Source organism: Phocoena sinus, chromosome X (assembly GCF_008692025.1).
Source record: "Phocoena sinus isolate mPhoSin1 chromosome X, mPhoSin1.pri, whole genome shotgun sequence".
Taxonomy (NCBI): domain Eukaryota; kingdom Metazoa; phylum Chordata; class Mammalia; order Artiodactyla; family Phocoenidae; genus Phocoena; species Phocoena sinus.
This window is the reverse complement of record NC_045784.1, coordinates 81552962-81575887: the sequence shown is the minus strand read 5'-3', so window position 1 is coordinate 81575887 and position 22926 is coordinate 81552962. Positions and strand designations below refer to the sequence as shown.

General features: G+C 35.7%; 1 protein-coding gene across 1 annotated transcript in view; it reads right to left on the bottom strand.

Annotated features, from left to right (window-relative positions):
* The window catches only part of DIAPH2 (diaphanous related formin 2), a 924369-nt gene that overhangs the window by 676241 nt on the left and 225202 nt on the right, over nucleotides 1–22926 (bottom strand). The window contains 2 exon segments of the mRNA XM_032619577.1: nucleotides 2301–2370; nucleotides 2449–2523. Coding sequence (XP_032475468.1) covers nucleotides 2301–2370; nucleotides 2449–2523 — 145 coding nt within the window.

Here is a 22926-nt window from a genome sequence, read left to right as displayed (position 1 = left end):
CTGAGAGGCCTGCATACTGCAAAAAAGAAAAAAAAAACTAAAAATAGAACTACCACATTCCCCAGCAATCCCACTCCTAGGCATATATCCAGAGAAAACCATAACCCAAAAGGATACATGCACCCCAATGTTCAATGCAGCACTATTTACAATAGCCAAGACATAGAAGCAACCTAAATGTCTATTGACAGAGGAACAGATAAAGAAGATGTGATACATACATAAAATGGAATATTACTCAGCCATTAAAAAAATGAAATAATGCCATGTGCAGCAACACGGATGGACCTAGAGATTGTCATACTGAGTGAAGTACGTCAGACAAAGACAAATATCATATATCACTCATATGTGGAATCTAACTTAAAGAAAAGAAACAAATGAACTTATTTACAAAACGGAAACAGACTTACAGGTATGGAAAACAAACTTATGGTTACCAAAGGGGAAACATGGGAGGGGAGGGATAAATCAGAAGCTTGGGATGAACACACACAGAAAACTACTTTACATATAAGATAGATAACCAACAAGGACCTACTGCATAGCATAGGGAATGCTACACTGAATTCTTTTCGAAGATAAATTAGGAACCATGAAAATATTCAAATGTGTGGTGTTTAACTACACATTTAGCTTGAAATGGCAATGGTTAGCTTGAAATGGCAATTTTGTTCCAATGAAATGCTGTCAGATTTCACTGTTAATACAGAGTAGTACTAACCCATATGAGAAAAGAATCTAAAAAAGAATAGATACATGTATACATATAACTGAATCACTTTGCGGTAAAACTAACACAACACTGTAAATCAACTCTACTCTAATAAAAAATAAAACATCATGTTCTTCAAAACTGCCAAACTCTTAAGTAATAAATAATTACGTATGAACATATCAACTTCTGTCTCGTGGGAAAAGGCTCTACAGGAAATGTCACTTTCTCTAGTAACTATACTGATTACAGTTATATCCTGGAAAGCTGTAAGAGTTGACTACTCAAGTCAGTAAGAATTTAGATCAGAGTCCTAATTTTACAGGTGAGGGGACTGATTGGCAGAGAGGTCAAATGATTTTCTAAAGGCCACACAACTTAGTGGCAAATCATGGACTATATTTCCTGATTTCTAGTACAGTGTTGTCTTTCCTTTATTTCTTTGTTTCCCTCAGTTGAAAAAAGAGATCCATCTTGAGCTGTGGAGAAGCAATGTTCGTTAACTGCTTTCTTGTTAGGTATCAGATTCTGCATAACTTTGTCACCAAAGACTAAGAGCTCAGAAGTTCAGAAATTCTGTACTAGTACTGATGGAAATCTTTCTGGAAGAAACTTCCAAGAACAGCACAAATAGTATATTCTATACGGGAGACTCATGTCAATTGGCAAGCATCCATCTGTTCCACATGCCAAAAAATTCTTTGCTGATACATGTGTGTATAATATACACATAATTATATATAATCCCACACACTTAAGAAAGACTGCAGATTACTTAAGTAGATAATCTTACTGCATTGGCTATTAATAGCTATATTTTACTTCTGGCAAGTTTTGGGTTATTGTTATAATTAGTTATTTTTAATAAATATTTTGAGATTATTAAAATACCATATAAAGGGAATTATTCAATTAGTGAATTAGTCAGTGGTATTTTACCTATAGGAATATAGCATAAATCGTGTATAAGAGAGTAACAAAACAAGTTTATAGAAAAAATGACTTTAACTTCATAACCTGAGCAAAGACTACTTTTAGAAGAAAAACCCTTGTCTGGCATTCCTAGAGTCACTCATAATGCAACTGGTATCACACAGGTACAAAAAGGAAACCCTGGTATGTGCCAGAAATGTCTTTTATGTATGTTAACTCACTGACATTAATTGAACATAAAAAGAAAGAAAAATATTAACCTTATAACGTTCTCAGCAAAAAAAAAAAAACAAAAAAATCAAATCATAGCTTTGAATTGTCCTTTACATTAGAATAAAAACTCTCTGTAAGGAAATGGTATTCAACCTATCCCATTTAAATTTTCCTACTACCATGGAAAAAAAAGAGTATTAAAGAGTATTATCTGATTTGGGAACAAGACTTGTATGTTTGCATGATTGCAAAAACCTGCCAATAAATATTTTGTGAAGCAAAGTATATTTTAAATAATATTAAAATGAAACTCATGATGATTTGCATTATAAAGACCCTTTGGAAAACTGAGTAAGCATCCACTATTTTGCCTGTTTCATGGTGTCTGTCGGGCAAGTTCTCACCTTTTGCGACAGAGGCAGAAATAAATACTACTTACCTTATTGTTCATAAATGCTTTGAGGCACTGAATAAGTTTATACTGATTCTTCTTGTCAATATTTTCTTGCCTGAATAAAAGGAAAAAACATATTATGCTGTGCTTAGAAATGTCCCCCATGGTGATTTTTTTTCATGTTTATTCTTACTGTTTCTTGTCCAGAAGCTTTTCCAGCACATCCAACAAGAGTCCAAGACCTTCATGGCCAAAGTTGTTAACCCAGCTATTAAATAAACAAGAAAAAAAAGTATAAATAAGTTTATATAATTAAAACATTAAATATCCCAAATTAAATTTTGATTTTCAGATCTGTTAATCCTGTCTTTATATTGCTTGTCCTTCTTTTTTCCACTCCCATTGCTTTGAGTATTGACTCTATGGGGATGACTCAGAGATCTTTACCTCAATCCCAGACTTCTCTTCACATTTTAGATTGCCCATTCTACAGCACTGCCTTGGTTGTTTCACCAGCGTCGAATACTTAAGCCTGAATTTACAAAGCCATATTTCTCTTCTCCTATGTCTCTGTTCTCCTAAATCAACTCCTCTTCCATATTCTGATAATAATACTACTATCCCTTGCAACCTTCAGACTTGAAATACTGGCATAATTTCTTGATCCGCCACCTCTTTCACCTTTGCATTTATTCTGTTCATTCATTTAACAAATAGTTATTGAGTTCCCACTAAGTACCAGGCATGTTCTAGGTGATAGAGATATAACTGGCAACAAACTAAGCCCCTACCCTCATGTAGCTTACCATCTACTAAAAGGGAGACAGAGGATAAATAAATAACTATATAATAAAATGTCAATGCTTTGGTACTATGAAGAGAAATAAACCTTGGCAAATGGAATAAGGAGAGCCAGGATGTTATTTTTTAATGTGTAGTCAGAGAAAGATTATTTGATAAGGTGATATTTGAGCAGAGCCTTGAAGGAAATAAGGACTTTCCTAATAGAGGGAATAAAAGCAAATAGGGTGCTGAGGTGGTAGCTAGTGTGCTTGGAATGTTCCAGGATCTGTGAGGAAACCTGTGTGGTCACAGCTGAACAAGCAGGCTTGGAAGCAAGAATGGCAGGAGATGAAGTCCCATGTGTGACAAAAGACTTGAAGACTGATCACGGAGAACTTGATTTGACTTATTGTCATGACCCTACTCTACTACTACTCTACTTCTAGAATGACTCCCTTTCATTGTCTACCATTCTAATTTAGCCCTAGTTACCTTTCCTTTAATATGGCAGAAGCCTCCCAACTAGGGTCTCTGAGGCATCATTCTTTTCTTTTATTCATTTTATAAAATGCCAGATTACCACAGTCTTCTGTCCAAAAATTTTCTCTGGACTATTTAACACATTTCAAGTCCTGATTCTGATCAAGCCTCAACCTACCTTTCTAGCCTCAGGCCTTAGACCACATGTTCCAATAAAAATCAGACATATTCTCTTTCCTGGAGTCTTCCCTGCATTTCCCTGCTTGACCTCATTTTTCATTCTTTCTTCCCAGAAGGTAACTCCAACTCCATCTCTCCCAACCCATCAAGGCTCAACTTGACTGTCAATTCCTCCATTAATGTTTTCTTCCTGTAAGTCCTCCATCCAAATGCATTATTTTCTCTTTGAATGCCCGTGTTTGTGCATCTCTTACTACTTGACATTATGATTCATACCAAGTGTCTTTACCCACCTTTCTGGATTATAAATTCTCTGAAGACTGTTATATGATCTCACTCATCTTTCTGTCTCCCATAATGCTTAGCAGAATGGATTACATATAGTCAACACTAAATATTTTCTAATTAAAATTTAATTAAATTTACTGACTTGTGTGGTTAAGAGAATCAGCAGAATCATATTGTCCAAGAACTTTACAAACGTAAATTAACATACAGCAGGATGCCTGTGAAGCAATAATTAAAATCTATACTCAACATATTTAAACCATGACTATAGATCAATTCCACAGGTTTTAAATCACATTTCATATTTACCTAAGGTAAAGCTTATCAACAAAGAAGAGACCTAAATTTCTAAGAGACTATCAGTAAGAAATAACAGATCACTGAAGAAAATACATTTAAAAAATAGCTCAAATATTTGGAACCAATCACATCCACAATATATATGGAAACTCATTTTAAACAAATTCTGCTTTAATTTCCACAGAGGAAATAAGAAAAAATCAATATGGCATTGTAATGATAATTGGCAGCAAGCTACTGTTCAATTGAGGCATGTAATCAACCAGTACAATGAGCTATTTTCTCTAAAGACTTGATAATCAGTGGGGTGGTAGGAGAAGGAGAAATGGACATCAGCTCTCTAAACATAAAATACTGTATTTAATCTATCACAGACAGAAATCAGCAGATATCCTAACAGCAGAAAATACCCTACAGCAACCTTAAAATAACAGAAATTCTGAACAAATTTATATATACAGCCCTCAGTATCTGTTTTGGCATCTGAAAAGATGAAATAATCTATGATTTCCTTAAATTTAACACTCACAAATTCTTTAAAGATTCTAAATTTTACCTGTTTCTTTTTATACCTAGTGCTATTAAAGTTATGAGGATTATTTGCTTCTTGGTCTAGGGAAGTGTTTGATACAAGACCATGATTTCTATTTGTTCACTTGAAATCAGTCACCCACACATCCCAGACTGTTTCAGTTTGGGCAGCTGATGGTACTTTGGTTTCATTCAGTGAAAATTATTATCGGTCTGAAAAAAATAAAAGGATACAATCATGAAACCTAAGTGTGAGGAGGCTGGGCCTATTTATTACAAAGTAGGAAGTGAAAAGTCTTAACTGAGAATATGTTAGGGCAATGCGCAGAGGAGGACTGGTAAGAGTCCTCAGAGCTTTTAAAGTAGAGAGAATGGGAGTACAAAAGGAGCCTTTAGCTAGGGGAATAAAATACTTATGATATAGTAGGATGACACTCAAGAGGTGAAGAGGAAGGGGTACAGCTAGACATACCTTTTTTCCCCTTTGTCTTGCCATTTCTCTGTCTTTAAGCATCAAATACTTTGTAGCCTCTAGCCAAATGCTTACTCTCTGTCTGTCTCTCTATATATACATATATATGTGTATATATATATATATATATATATATATATAGTCTATATATAAATATACATATATTTAGGTTTTACCCAATACAAAAGTGGCCATGAAATGATTAAGTGGTTTATAAACAAAATGTTGGCTACTGTATGTAGGCAGGAATTTTGATACTGCAACACCAGGGTAAGTATAAATTGGTGGTTCTCAAGGTGTATGTCCCAAACCAGGGGCATCAACAGCATTTGGAAATTTGTTAGAAATACAAAATTCTTGGGTCCCACCCCAGGCCTACTGACTCAGTAACTGTGGGTGGAGCCCAGAAATGTGTTTTAATTACTCCTCTAGGTGATTCTGATGTTCACTCAAGTTTGAGAACCCCTGGCATAGAACAATGGTTTGTTGAGAAGTAGAGGAAACCTTTCTCAAGCAGGACTCCAGGCTCAAAATTCAAGATTGCTCTAAATACCCTCCCAACCATACTGTACATTCCCACTGCCACAGAACAGAGATGAGGAATCCAGTCAAAGCAAGTATATTTGGTATATTTTACAGTCTGCCAATTCCAGCTCTGAGTTATGCAGTACTAACTGGAATATCTAGAAGTATAAAAATACAGTTGATCACTCCATTTAAAATCTGACTCAGATTGCAGAAAAAGATAAAGACATCAATTTTCTGTAGTATCTCAGCTTTGAAATAAGAAATTGCAATTTATCATGGACCCCAAAGTTATGAGACACAGAAGCAACAGAGGATAATGAAGAACCAAGCAGCAGAAAAAATGGGCGAGGAAGATGATCTCTTATAATTTCCATAACCACTCTGAACACAAGGTTTTTTTCCCTTTCTTTATATTGGGATATGATTTACATACAATAAAGTTCATCATTTTGACAAAATATAGTCATGCAACTCCTAACACAAACAAGATTTGGAACATTTCCACCACACCAAAATATTCCCCTTATGTAGTCAATCCCTTTTCCTTACTCCCAGTTGCCTGGCAACCACTTACCTGGTTTGTGTCCCTATAGTTTTGCTTTTTCCAGAATGTCATTAGAAATGGAATCATACTGTATACACCTTTCAGTGTCTGGTTCCTTTCATTTAACATAAATATTATGATATTCAACTATGTTATTGCATGTATCAGTAGTCCATTCCTTTTTATCGTATGGATATAACACAATTTGTTTATCCATTCATCAATTGATGAATATCTGGGTTGTTTCCAGGTTTTGATGATTATGAATAGAGCTGCTATAAACATTCACATGTACGTATTTGTGTAAGCATATATTTTCATTTCTCTTGGGAAAATAACTAGGGGTAGAATTACTGGGTCTTATGATAAGTGCATGTTTAAATTTTTAAAAACTGCTTTCCAAAGTGGTTATTCCATTTGGGACTCCTTCAGCAAAGTGTAACAGCTCTAATTGCTCCAGATCCTTCAAACACTTCATATTGTCAATTTTTTTGACTTTAGCCATTCCCAAAAGTGTTTTCACATAAAGAAACTGAGAAGCAAAGTAGCTAAGTAACTTGCAAAACATCATTCAACAAGTATCAGTTCTAGGACTCACACCCCCACACCTAGGTCTGACTCCAAAGCCCATGTTTATTTTAATCATACCATTAGAAATTACTAACAGGACCAGTACATGGTTTCCTGTAACATCTGGCTCATGGCTCCAGCAATAACTCATTGAAGAAGAATTAGTGGTTGTTCCAGTATTATATTGGGCTTAAACCTACATATCTATGTCTAGACACAGAATTACATGTTTTGTAATATTTAACAGCTTACTTCATTCATTTAGGTGTGATAGGTAATTTTCAACGCACGTTTTTCTTGTCTTTCAAAGTCCTAAGCTTCATAAGAAATCTACCAAATACTGTCAAAGAAAGATATCTGGAGACTCCAACTAAAACTTCCAATCAAATTTAGGTACGGCAGCTTATTGGAAAGAACAGAGCCAGATGTAGCTTATACATTTTTTTTTAAGATGGGCTATAGCCCATAATCTCATTTCTTGGTATTAACATATTGGTGGTTCCATAATCTCATTTCTTGGTATTAACATATTGGTGATTTTATGTTATCAAGTTACCTACGTTAAAGAGTTGTCTTCACATGCTACAAATACATGGTGATATTTGTAACCATGACTTGACAGGGGACCAGGTGGAACAAATGAATCACCCAAACAAAAACAATAGAAAGATCAGTGAGGACAGTTAACATACGAGTGAGCAAGAGTCCAAGATTAGATCTGAACACTGAAAAAGAAGCCAGGAAAATTTTCTAGGGAAGAAGAGGACTGACCCAAAATGAGACAGTATTTTCTGACCTTAGGTATAAAAGGTGTAGCTATATCTATAAGGCAGTCCAACATCCCTATATTGCTCAAGAAGTTAAAAATTGGGCTTTCCTGGTGGCGCAGTGGTTGAGAGTCCGCCTGCCGATGCAGGGGATACAGGTTCGTGCGCCGGTCCGGGAAGATCCCACATGCCGCGGAGCGGCTAGGCTCGTGAGCCATGGCCACTGAGCCTGCGAGTCCAGAGCCTGTTGCTCCGCAACAGGAGAAGCGAAAGCAGTGAGAGGCCCGCGTAGCGCAAAAAAAAAGAAAGAAAGAAAGAAAGAAAATTAGAGATCTTTTTCCACGTTTACTCAAAGGTCAGAAAAATAAGCCTCCATTCATCAATGGATTATCTCTGTGAGATCGCAGAGTGACATGGTTAAGTGCATAAGCTTTAGAAGAAGATAGATCTAGGTTCCAATCCCATTTCTGTCATATTCTAGCTGTGTTATTTTTGATCGGTTACTTAAAACCTCTAAGCTTTAAAATAGGGAGGAAAATAGTACCTGTAGCCCAGAAGGCCTTTGTGACTATTAAATGAAATCGTGCACAGTGAACTTGTATTAAGATATTTCTGAAAATATTAAAAATCAAAACCTTGAATGCTCTTTAAATCTTCTTGTCCAAAATACAGTATGATTTTAGGCATAAATTAGACTCCTTTTCAAAAATATTAACACTTAATAACATTTCATCCATTCATTTATTGATAAGTATCTTAATTGTATGAAATATGCAGAAGAATCTAAATAGACACTAAACTTCTACTGATTGATTGTTTGGAAAAGATTTAATAATTTAAATATTTGGCACTCATATCACATCATGTGCTTTCTGTAACTTATTGCTATTATTCAACTTTGTGTATATTCATTACTATATTAATGCTGGCCAATTCACATTGAAATAGACATAGAAATTACAATGGTGGGGGAAGGGGGATATGCAGAGAGAGAGAAGTCTATTTATAGTTCATGCATAATTCTGACAGAAAGATATCTAAATATATCAAGGTTTTAAAACAGAAATCTACCCCAGGCTTTCAGAACTTCTGAGGTCATTATTTTTAAAGGGCCCACTTACACTGATTGGCATGATCAAAGGAAAGAAAATCTTACATTTAATGAAAGTATCAGAGAGAAAGTATCATTGAAAGTATCAGAGAGAAAGTATCATTGAACCCTAAGTCCACGAGAAAGCAAGATTCTCCCCTCTCTAGCTCTCCAGGGCAAAACAAAGTGAGGAAAACTCTATAAATTTGCCTATTTTACGAGGAAATGATGTTCTGCTCCCTCACACATAAATGTAAAGGAAAATCCTTCACAGATTCCAAAAACTTCAACCTTTTATCCGTAAGTTGGATATTCAGACTCTGAATTATTTAATTACAGTTCATGTAAATATAACTTAAAATCAGATTAGTGGACGATGAGTTCAGTATACTATACGCAATACAGATATAACAGGAAGTAGTGACTACATGCACATTTATAATTAGACTGTCCAGATTCACGTCTTTCTTTCAAAAGGCTTAAAGATAAAATTAGGAAGTTCTATCATGAGTCCCATAATCAGTAAAGGCAATTGGTCTCATGTGCCGAAGTCCAATATTAGTCATGTCATCCCTTTATCACTGTTTGTACAGTGCTAAAGGCTAGTATAGAGGGTTATGTGTTTTGTACAAAGAATTTTATTTCTCTCTAATGGTGTTCTATTCCCATGTGTAATCTCATACTACAACCCAAATCACTGGAACATCAAATAAAATGAAGGATAGTCCAGAGTTTCTTGGGGGAATTGATAAAATTGGTAAAATTATAAGACACGAAACAACTAATTCAAAGGGTTGAGGAGACTTTAAAGATGATTGCAAATGGTGTTTACATATTTTAATACCAGAGAAACATCTCATTTTAATACTAATGTTGCCAATGTAATGTTTTCAGTGAAATTAAAACCAAACCTTAGTTATAGGTCCTTATGGAAAGAAAAAGGGTGCTGGGTGATTAAAACTAATGCACAACCCAATGCAAACAGTATCATACCTTCAGTCCACATATCAACATCTCCAAACAGTAGCCAAGAAAAACCTAGTATTTTCAGCCTTTTTAAAGGATAATTTGTTCAGCCAAATCAACTTCATAGATAATTCCACTATCAATAACATACATCCGTGAAAAAGATAAATGTTAACAACAAAAACAACATGGATTTGTATATGCTATGACTGCCTTGTCTTAACCAGATAAAAAAATATATATCCACTCAGGTTTGTCTACATGAAAGTAAATACAATACCCTTGGGCATTTCAATGTCCTTCAAAACTATTCATCATGGTAGATTAGTACATGAACTATTTCTGACCAATTTAGAATATCTATTATTTGTAGCACTGCCATTTCCAGACATTTGTAAAAATCCCTTTGAAGCATGATATTCACTGACCACTTATTTCACCTGATTCATAAAAAGGTTGAATATGTCAATTTTCCAGCTCTCAGTGGTTTTGACTTCAGTATTGAAACAGGTTACAATTTCCTTAGAAAACACCAAAGAAGACACTGCATCTTTCCCTATATCCTCTGCTTTTTGCTTAAGAGGGTTTTACCTGGCTGCATTTATTCTCCCCATCAGGTCTCATTGGAAAAATCCTGCTCTGTTTCATGCTACTCACACATTTTTTTAAGAGTTGCTCACAACAAATTGTAAATGCCTGAGTTACATATAAAAATCTCCTGAGGGCAATAGTTTAAGTAAAATTCTCCCTCAAAGGATAAAAGTTTCTTATTTATTAAAATCAATTTCTTAAGCTCTCAAAATTATCAATACTTTGGAGATAGTCATAATGGCTTAAGTCCAAATCTGTTAAAATGCCCAAAAGGCTATCGAACAAAGAATATTTTCCTCCCCATCCTTCTTTAAAAAGTATTCTTAGAAAAATATAAGAGACAGTCTTAGCCTAATGTAATGATGAAAACAAAATGTACCAAAAATGTGAATGAAATTAAAAATAGAGTCTTTAATCTATAGTAAATAGAGGGGAAGCAGGGAGAAAGAGCATTCCAAACATTCAAGCAAAAGCCAGTCATGTTTTAAATTTTCTTCATATGTTTGAAATTGTGAATATAATTATGTTAGCATACTTAAGTCATCTTCTTAGTGATATAACCAGTCAAACTTATAATAAAATGTTAACTTCCACAGGAAAAATGTATTTTCCTAAGCTAAGTAATAAAGTTAAAATTCAATCGCACACTCCACAGGACGTCCAATTTCTTTTAGTAGTGGAATTTTGTTAAAATGAACTTACTCCAGGAAATCACATTCCTAATTTATACACCCTGGAAATGAAAGAGAGCTGACACCAAGTTTATCTATTGTGAATAAGGTTAGAAGTTCTTTGAATGCAAGGAGGAAAACAGAGAGGTATTAGCAGGTACCGCCACACATTTCATTTTTTCCTACACCAATCTGCATGTTATACTAACTGGCTCTGGTGGGCAGCAGAGAAGGTCAGTGAATGCTCTTTCATGGTAACAGGGGTAAGGAGAGTTGAAAGATAATTGCTATTTGATGACTGAACAACAGAAATGCAACAGTCCTCACCTACCAGGTGCAGTTCCAAAAACATATAATTAAAGACTCATTATAGAGTGTGATAGCTATGTAGACAAAGATCAAAGAAATTTAATGTTCCTGAATATTTTTAGCACAGGATAACTGCAACCAAACCACAAAGAACCATTTCTTTGGGTCCTCGTGGTGGATATCAAAAAATCTCAGCAAGTTCAAATGTTTTATTGTCTCAGAATGTGATCTGTAATGGTAAATTTCTGGTCTTTTCTAGTTTATCTTTATATAATATTTTAAAACCCCCTTCCCCTAAAACTGATAAAGATACTATGGAAATTATGTGTGTACCTGTATGTACATACGTGCACTCTTAAATATAAACATCTTAATACATCCAACTTTAATAAATTTTTTCAAAACATAATCATTGAACAATGAACAGTCAAAATCTTTAATAACCCCACATTAAACACCATGAGAATTGTTAAGGCTTATCTAACACAAATTAAACCAAAAAACTCACTATTTTTCTCTTCCACAGTGATATAAATCATCTAAAACAATGACAACAAAACAATAATAATAAACTGTATATGACATACAGATAAAATCTTTATAGGATTACAATGCAGTATAAAGTCCCTAAGAAAGAAATATTAGCCTTCTACTATATTCAACCTGCCTTGCACTCACTTTCAGAAAAATCTAGAAACATAGCTACTCCTAAAGTTACATATTTGATAAGTCTTTCAAAACATACGAATGCTTTTTAAAGAAAGCATAATGCTTTAACTGCTTAAGTAACTTTGACCTCCTTCAAAAATGCAAGGACCGGGCTTCCCTGGTGGCTCAGTGGTTGAGAGTCCACCTGCCGACGCAGGGGATACGGGTTCGTGCCCCGGTCCAGGAAGATCCCACATGCCGCGGAGCGGCTGGGCCCGTGAGCCATGGCCGCTGGGCCTGCGCGTCCGGAGCCTGTGCTCCGCAACGGGAGAGGCCACAACAGTGAGAGGCCCGCGTACCGCAAAAAAAAAAAAAAAAGCAAGGACTTTCTTTTCAATTGGAACAGTTAAAAACCGAAACAGACACAACTTAAATTAACAACAAGGTTTTATCTTCATTTATAAACAAACCTCTATGAAAGAACATGCACTCACAAGAGTAGCTTTACTGGTTGTGAAATTAAACTGTTACTCCATATTGGCTCCTTCATTTTACAGATGAAGAAAATAAAAGAATTTTATTGACTTGTTTTAGATCACAGAGCTTGTTAATGGCAAAACCATGATTGGAATCACTCATTCCTCAGTCCTTACATACCTCCCATTCAACTATGTTATCAACAATTAACAAATATATCACCAATTAGTGGTTACAAGTTTTTTGGTTATTTTCCTTTCATGAAGGAATATTGGATAAAAGTTAAAATATATTCAAATATCATCAATGTGTATATTTAGATGTGAAAGCAATACCAGTGAGGAATTTTAAAAAATTATTTATTACGGATTCTATCAAGAAGCAAGGGTAACTTTAGACAATAAACACATCGGGGATATTCAAAAATATACTTTCTTTCTTCTTCCCATATACCAATAAATAAAATAGTTAACTTGCTCAGCACAGATGCAGAGCCCTGCCATATTGCAATTCATTATTATAGATTGTAGACATACCAGTGAAGCACAGATCTGTAAACATCCACCTCAAAAAATGTAGCAATTGTTAGTTGATATTTAGCCTGACACAATAATCAAGTATTAGGGAGCACCTGGAAAAAATGGAGCCATTCAACTTTAATTTGGGAATAATAGTTCTTGGTTAGCCTTACTTGCTTCCTTACCCAGCACTAATGAAGTGGTCAGCCATCGGATTGCTTCCGATGGAGTTCAGAACGCAACACCCCAAAATATGGCACCCTGGCATAATGAATATCTTAAGCTGAAGGAGTCTGAGAAAAGGGCAGAACCAAGAAGGTCACTCTGACCTCACTGCTCCCCAATCCAGCCCCTTCTTCCATGAAAGCAGGAGCTAAATCTCCCATGTAAAAGTCACCCATCCTGCCTGTATGTACCACGTGAAGGAAATGCATTCTTATCATCCGAGGCAGGGAATTGAGGGCACAGAAGGCTGCATAAAGAAACTTTGTGAAACTAACCCTTATCGTCCTAGTTACTTCTTCACCATTTACTACCCCTAGACCAAATCCCTTTGTCTTGTCAATTTCTCACAAATTTGTTGTTTCTTTGTCTAAAAGGTATAAAAGCTTCTGGCTTTGTTCAGTTCTCTGGGTCTTCATCCTCTTGTGAAGGCTCCTATGTATATGTAAAAATTCAGTAAAGTTTGTATGCCTTTCTCCTGTTAATCTTTGTCAGTTTAATTTTCAGTCACAGCCAGGGACCCTAAGAGGGTCGAGTAAAACTTTTTCCTCCCCTACACTTCCTGCTAACCTCCTTAACTTCTCTATTCCTCTGTGCTTTGCCTTGCTCACTTTGGCTATAACAAACAAACCCAGTGAACAGTGAACTCTTTGCTGGACAATCAGTTCCTCTGTCAATTCCTGTCTGCAAAGGGAATGAGGCCTGAACTAGAGTATTGACAATAGAAACGTAAAAACTACGCAAGAGATATTGCAAATAAGAAAATGGGCAAGTGTGATGAACAAGGAGTCTCAAAGATGACACCAAATCATACACACAGGGCTCAGAGCCAAATCCTTGAATAGATGGACGAGTGCTCTAAGTCCAGAATCATGCTTACCTAAGCTCCACAGTATGTGTTCAGCATGGTGCTTGTATCTCCACAGTACTATTTGATAATTCATATTTATCTAGCATCCCTCCTATCAATATGTTTCAGAAATTTCCAGCCACATATTTGAAAAATCCATATGCATGTATAATTTGTTCTTGCCCCTCGAAATTAACTCCTCTATAGCTGTCTCTTCTTAACTTTTATTACTCCAATTTTCCAAGATCATTTGAAAGAGTTGAGAAATGCATGAAGGTGAATGCTTGCATCAAACTACTGTCATCAGCAAACACATGATTCCAACACGTAAAATAAATTCTGTCATTTATAAACAATACTAAATAATAGCAGAAACCAAAATTAATGAAAAGCTCACATGATAACACAGCACAGTATATCCTGCATTCTATTCCTGGGAGAAAGTAATGATGAGGAAATAAACTGACAGAAGTTTTTTTCAAGATACAAAACATGTCATAAGGTCAGAGAATATCCCTAGGGCAATGTCCCATACCACTTACAATTAAAATATTTTGCCATTTTAATTGATGCTTATAATGTTGACCTCAACAACATTACAAAATTCTTAAACATTTTCTATATCAAAGAAAAATGCTTAATATAGTTTTAGTGCTGGATTCATTTCAGGGTATTCTTATTCTTTGACAAATGTTAATTCACATATGGAAATTTATGATAACTCAATTTTTTAAAATCCATTTAACACTCCAGTTTAGCACTTAGTCTTTAATACTTTTTGATGAATGAATGTTGAATGCACCAATTTAAGAAACGACATCCAGGTAACTCTCTTGGAAGCTGGTATCAAGGGTGGTATGGTACCATAGCCTTGCCCTAAAAAAACCGATAGCAATACTCAGTACTCAGGCAGCACCCTCCAAAATAGAATTAGACCAAATCTGCGTATTTTCAGTAATGCTGGGTGCTGCAGAACAGACCTAACAAATAGGAGTGGGTTGATTCTGAGCGTATGAAGGTTTGAGATTCACATTCATATGGCAGACTACTAAGCTAGCTATCTCACTTGAAGCTGATTTACTTTTTCAAAGTACACTACAATGTTATACTGCCTTCTATGTTCTCCCTTCATGGATTCCATCTCAACAGAAGATTTTCAGGTTTAAACTGCCCGATGTGAGAGGCCATACACCTGCAGCTTTACTGACCAGGTGGGAAATCTCCCCAAATTAGCTGCCCATTATCTAACACCGATCAAACAGCTGGGGTCATAGAGCAAACACTGTTATCTAGTGCACATGGATCTTCTTTCAATCGACTACACAGAATACCTGCGCTCCAGGTGCTAGCTGGCATTTTTTTTTTTTTTTGTGGTACGCAGGCCTCTCACTATTGTGGCCTCTCCCTTTGTGGAGCGCAGGCCCTGGACGCACAGGCTCAGCGGCCATGGCTCACGGGCCCAGCCACTCGGCGGCATGTGGGATCTTCCCGGACCGGGGCACGAACCCGCGTCCCCTGCATCGGCAGGCAGACTCCCAACCACTGCGCCACCAGGGAAGCCATAGCGGGCATCTTAATTGTGAATTGTCAGCTATCCAGCTCCTATCAAAAGTCCAGCAGAGATGATAGATATTCCAGAGGGAGAGCCTCAGGGACACTACTCAAGTACACCTTGGTAGCAGCTTGGATTATGGGGAAGCTGTATACCGGTACTATTACTCTGGGTCTTTGTAGAAATATCATGACTTTGGGGTTTTTTTTGTTTTTTTTTTTTAACTCAAGGCCCCATGGAGGAAATGGACATTCACAGAAATCCTCTGTACTTTATGGAAAACTATCAAAGACTCACTCTACTGTGGTGTTCAATACCCCTCGTTTAAAGAAAAATGAAATAAAATTCTGAGTTTAAAATCAGAAAGAATGTCCTTCCCTGAAAAATAAATGCACTGTCATTCATCAGATAACAGCTATGTCTGTCAATACTCTGCCTTTTTTTCCCCTTGGCTATGGGAAAAATTGGAACTATTTTATACTCAAATCACTACCTGACAGTGTCCTAGATTTTGAAAACTACCACGTTCCCACCTTACTTGGAGCTTGTATTTTTACCCTCATCTTAATGGTATTGGGATATCTGCATCTCTTATTGAAAGCTGCAGTTGCTTTAGTAATAGTCCCATAATAATAAGTATATAAAACTCTAGTATGTGTCCAAGACCTTTAGTTAAATTAATTCATATAAACCAAAATAAAAATATCTCAAACAACGCATACTTATAAGCTTTTTCTTCCCAAGGCTAGTTTTGAATATACAGAAAATACAATAAAATGCATATAAGATATTTTTAAATGGAAAGAAGTTCACCTTCTATTTAGAAATCCATTTAACTATTGTGCTTAGACTCTGCTGCTAGATTTTATATACCTTTATAATTACATGTCCAGTTACAAGTTTCTAATTATTTTAGACAATTATTATATATACATATTGGTTTTCAAATTTAAAACACATCATTTAAATGAGAAAATGCATTGCCTTGGTGGAGCTTCCTATATCATATAATAATAAAATAAATACCAACATAGGAGCCATCATTTATTCTACTTTAATGTCTCTAACATTTTCTCCAACTGAAACAATACTGCAGAAACCCAAGTCAGTATTTGCTGTTCCTATGTTTTTCTTTTTGAAAATAATATAGGACACATAGATCTAGTTTGGTTCTATTATGAGATATAATATTGGATCTGCATTAAGTTAAAATTCTGTTTTGAAGCTAATATTATATAATTAGAATTCAATGTCACTGAATATCTATGGGACAAACTTAGCTAAATGAGCCAACATGGTTGCTGTTAATACAAATTGTTGACCAAGATTTTAAAAGAAAGCATACAATTTGACATAACTACTCTGAATTTACTATTTTCTAGTCTATGTAAAAATGTACTAGGGTCTTCTGAAACGATTTATGCATTTGAAAGTTAAAGCAAACAAATTTAAAATACAACCCTGCTTTCACAATACTGCACATAATGCTGCCTTATGAGATGTGCTCACAATTTTAAGTCCTCTTCCCATTTCTGCACCATAAAAAATTGTCCTCATTATTCTGCTTTTCATAAGTAGTCCAGTGCAAAATGTTCTTAGAGTATTGATCTGCATCTAACGTTATATTAACTTTCTAAGTACTGTCAGCTGCTTTGCCAAGCTTTTAATGCATTTAATATAGGCTGTTCAAATAGTTATTAACACCCATAATTCAGAAAGTACTTTCTACTCTTAATTTGTATTACTGTCAAGAGTCAGCTATTTTCATTACGATGATTATGTTAAAATGCATATTAATGTGCTAGAAAAATATATTTAAATCTAAAGGGAAGTTCGAAAATATCAAGTAAAAACAAATATGCCAGAGGTAATGCAAATAACCACACCTACAGAAACTCTAAAAGATATTTTATCTGTTTTCACCTGCTTGAAAAGATTGGCTGAGGAAGCTGTCGTCACAGAAAGGGAATATACACGGGAATATACACACTATGCCATGAGTTTGGCAGATAACTAAGATTCAAAGCAAAACAGAAAAAAACAGTTTCCTAGTGGGGTAACATACCCTTCAAGCTATAAGGCAATTTCAGCAACAACTCTGAAAGAATTCTACACAATCACAACTCTCATACTATTCTTCAAACCAGTATTTCTTGTTTTTGTCATGTGTTGAGAAAGCTTACTGACAATGATTTATTGCTACACATTTCTTTGGATCTTCATAAAATGTATTGCCAAGTACCTATGCATCCTGTAATGGGTTGGCTGGGAATAAAATCGTCCAAACTCATTGGTCATTTCTCAGCAGGCACTGCTTCCTTTCATAAACTTTAGTAGAGGAATATGAACAAAAATCTGTAAATAACATAGTTCTCATTCTGAAACACACAGACCATGGTATGTGCAAAGTCTAATATGATTTGTGGTGGCAGATTGGGATTTATTTTATAGTCAAAACTCATGGATTTTTAGGGTGTTAAATAGAGTTGTAAACATTCAGTTTCATTAACTCACCATGCAACCATAAAAAGACCATCATGGAAAGCATGCTACGTTGTCTGTAGCTGATGAATATGGTTCAAATCAAACCAACAGGTTTCACTCTTGTATGGAGGAAGTTTGCTTCATTCTTTTTCTCCGATTACATCTTAAAATGCATGGCCACAAAATAGAGCCAGATTAATGCAAATTCATTCTCATGGCTGGAGAAGCATAGGTTTTTACTGATGGTGGGTCAACATCTACATCAAATCACACATTATTGTATATAAATTACACCGTAACTGCCATCATGAAACAAATAAGAGGGCAAGAGGTTCCCTTCCCTAGAGGAGTCTAAAATAGAAATGAGAAAAGCAGACATACATGCATGAAATTATTACACAGCATAAGCAGGTGCAGGTGAATGTGTACAGTACAAAATAAATGTTGAAGGAATGTATAGTAATGGAGTGATTTGGGATATGGCCAGTTAATGATGGCTTATAAAAGGAATTTTTAAATATTTGCCATTAGCAGAAAAATAATATAAAGAAATTACTTTCTTAGAGCCTTTATCATCTAAGTGATTAAATACTATATGAATTTGAAAATCATGACTCTGTTTAATATTCTGAAATGACTGTTCTTTGAAAATGTTTAGTAAAGCTATTAGTGCGTGTATGAGTGTCTATATATTTATTATTTTACTAGGGGCTGAACAAAAAGAAATCAGTTAAAACTGGTACAGAAGCAAATCAGCCATGAAGAGGGCAAATGCCCAGATTCCAATGAATATCAGCTTTGGAAAATAGTTATGTAACAGAGACACAGAAACTGCTTCCTTCAATATTTTAAAGGAAACTAAATACCTTTAAAAAAAATAAAATAAAACTAAATACCTGTCCAGAGTTGGTTAAATATATTTACAAATGCAAGAAAATAACAGAATGCTAGGAAATCTTTTAGTCTTAATAGAGGAACATTTTTCTCACTCTTCAAAATAATTTCTTAATAATCTAGTTCCTATAGCAAAAGTAAGAGGATTGGAACTAAGCAAAAGAGAACACAGAACATAGAAGTTTAGAGCTGGAAGGCTCCAATCTCATTTACATATGGAAAAACTGAGGCCCAAAGAGTGCACTGATTGGACTAAGGTCATAGAGAGTGAGAAATCAAGGCCTGGAAATCAGATATCATGACTGGCATTCTAGTGGTACTCTATCATATAACGTGCTCTCTCTCATATTAGTATCCAGAAAAATTTTCTTTATAAAGAGAACAAGGCTAACAAAATTTAATTTCATTAATGATAGTTCTACATAAGGAAGAATAATATTAAATGATTACTGTTCAATTTCAAGGATTCTTTTACTGTTATATAACAAATAAGACATGATGCATTCAAGGTGATTTTTCCCCCTACACGCTGTTTTTTCTTTGTTTTCTGTATAATTTACTTATTATTATACAAATTATTCTCTTCCTTGGGTTTATTCTTACATTGATTTCCTCCTTTTCTTTTTTTTGGGGGGGGGTACGCGGGTCTCTCACTGTTGTGGCCTCTCCAGTTGTGGAGTGCAGGCTCAGCGGCCACGGCTCTCGGGCCCAGCCACTCTGCGGCATGTGGGATCTTCCCAGACTGGGGCACGACCCGTGTCCCCTGCATCGGCAGGTGGACTCTCAACCACTGCGCCACCAGGGAAGCCCCTCCTCCTTTTCTTAGGGCAACACTCTCCAGAGACACTTTCTGAGATGGACAAATTCTGGACATCACCTTGCCTCCCTTTCCCTTCCCAAGGACACGACTGACTCGATTAGGGACGGTCACCTGACCAGAGGTGTGGCCAGCACGTAGGTGGGCCTGTAGGCTGAGGTGGTCTGGCATGAAAAGCTTTGCCAGAGCAGAAACAAATGGGGACCAGCATCTCCCCATTAAGAATTCTAAATGAGGAATACAGCAAAGGCCAGGCAGTTAATATCAAGAAAAGAAGCAGACTCATATAGAATCCATGTTCACAATGAACAAACCAGGGACAGGCACCATGAATTTCTGCTGCTGAGTTGAAGACTCATGACAAAAATAATCAGGCTCTAGGACTACCTTGGGATGTCAAGTGACCTTCCATATCGGCCTCCACAAAGCACAGCTATACGGCTGTCTCTAGAATTCCTGTGAAATTTCTAGCTCCTTCACTGCAACATGTTACATGGTCTCCCTGCTTCTACCCAGAGTTATCCTTTAAAAACCTAGGTCAGGTCAGGCCATTACTCTCCTCAAAACCCTCTTACAGCTTCCCAGCTCACTCAGAGTAAAAGCCAAAGTCCTACCAATGGCTCACAATTCTCTGCCTCCAGCCACACTGGCCTCTTTGACATTCCTGGAACAGACATTCGCTGCTGCTGCTGCTGCTGCTGCTGCTTCCTGTTTCTAACAATGTTCTTCCTCCAGTGGACAACACAGCTCACTCTCACACTTCCTTTAGATCTCTGCTCACATGGAGGCCTTCACTGACCATGTGATATGAAATAGCAACATTCCCTCCCCAGGACAGATCACAACCTGACATTTTATGTATGTATGTATGTATGTATGTATGTGTGTGTGTGTGTGTATATATATATATATATATTTTTTTTTTAATTGTCTGACTTCTCTTACTAGAATGTAAGCTCCATATGCAGGCCCCATATGGACAAGGGGAATTTGTTATTCCTTTCTGGGATATCCATCTTCTATATAAAAACAAACTACATAATATTAAGTGCTATTCATTGAACTGCTCCAACCTAAGGTATTACCAAAAAGAAAAGAAAAATAGTAATTCTCAATAGTAAAAGTAAAAAGCTTTCTTGATTTATCATATAATGGTAAATAGGAATAATATCATATGGATGGCATTTGAATTACTAGAGGTATCATCCATAATGTCTAGAGCAAAGGAGTCCCAAATTTCTCTACAAAGAGCCATGAGGTCATAAGAAGACTTTTCAATGCAATGATATATATTCTTAAGATAGTACACTTCAAAAATAAATGCATTGGTTTATAGAAGATGTAGACTTTCAGATGATTTTTTAATCAGTGAAAATGCAGGCTCAAAGGATGTTATAGTGTCATTAAACATTAATGAGTTATATGGCTAAGTTCTCTACAACTATAATAAAAATAAATTTTGTTTCTTAAACTGGTAATGAATGCAGAGGTGTTTTTACATTCTCCTCTATACTTGTTGATGAAATATTTCATAGTGTTTTTTAAAAAATTCAAGTCAGGCAAATTTTAATGAAAGGAATAAAGTCAAAATATTTAGTATGTGACAAGAATGAAAGGAGGATATTTTAAAAGACTTTCCTTATTGTGAGGTAGTACAAAGAAGTGGATAAGGACCCAGGATTGGAACCTTAGCTCTGACACTTACTAGCCATGTAACATTAAAAGAGAGCAAATTACTTAACCTTTCTGAGCCTCAAGTTCCTCATCTATAAAATGAGAACAATATTAATACTAATCATAATGATTCCCCGGTTGTATGTATTTCAAGTTCTTAGAACATTTCCTGGGGGATAAAAAATGGTATATATGTTAAGTGTTCCTTGCTATTATTTTTTAATGTTTTAAAGATGTCTGTAGGGCATCTGGGAAGACATTTGGAGATGGGGTCTGAACTTCAAGAGAAAGGTCTGAGCTGGAAATATAAGTCGAGGCACAGGGGCCTCGATTATAAATCACAGGGACACACACATACACATTCTCTCTCTCTCTTAGAACAGTGCCTAGCAGATAATAAGTACTATATAAATGTTAAAATATTAACTATTATTATTTTTGATAAGCATTTCATAAGTCAATTAAATTTAAGCTTATTAAAATGAAAGTTAACTCCTATTGCATATAGTAGTTGCTCACTAACGGTTTAATGACTAAAGAATTCTCAGTGGTTACCTTTTTTCATTCATTATAAGTGAATGAAAATTGTAAAAATACAATTTATAATTTACTCAAAATATAAATCTAAATTTAGTAGGTAAAATAAAACAAGTACTAACAATTGTGATGACAGTATTAGCTTTGACTTGAAAACATTTTCAAATTTATTTATTCCGTTCATTTAGAATCAACTTCAATATAAATGCATACATTTCTTATGCCTATGAGCCATAGAAAAACAACCCCCAGTGGCTTATAATTATCAATTATCATGTTCCTCAGAGTTAAATGTCCCTACTGAAAATAGTCAATGGTATTTCCCCAGGATTTCTGTCTTATCCTCAAAGATTTGGCTCACATACAGGGCAGAACTGGAGAGGAAGGGGAGCACTGGCCAAGTTTATTCACCATCTAAACAAAATTGAAAAAGAAGTCTGCATACCAAGTGGATGGTTTAAAATGAATTTGAAAAATCTGCTACCCCTAACATGCACTAAATATGCATGTTCGGCAATCTAGCAATTGTTTCTGCCTCAAAATGTTTGATTTTCATTCACATTATAGCTAGACCTACTTAGTATTCTTCCATCGCAGTCCCTTACCTGCAGCAGAAACCCAGTAAAGCACAAGAAGAAAGGGGGGGGGGGGCTAGGGTAATTAACAAAGCTAAAAAGTACCCCAAGGCACAAAGATAGAGGACAGTCCCCCTCAAAGGATGGGGCAGGAAGTGGGGGTGGTCCCTGGCTTTAAATTCGGGTATACATATAGCATCAGTTCCCAGGCAACAAAGACAGCCAAAAAAAGCTTTTTTGGCTCTAGGAATATTCCTAGAGTGAGGGGAAAGGTGACTACCCAGCCAACCGCCAAGTGAATCAACTTGACAATTAGGAAAGTGACCTATGAAGTCATAAATATCAGATTTTAA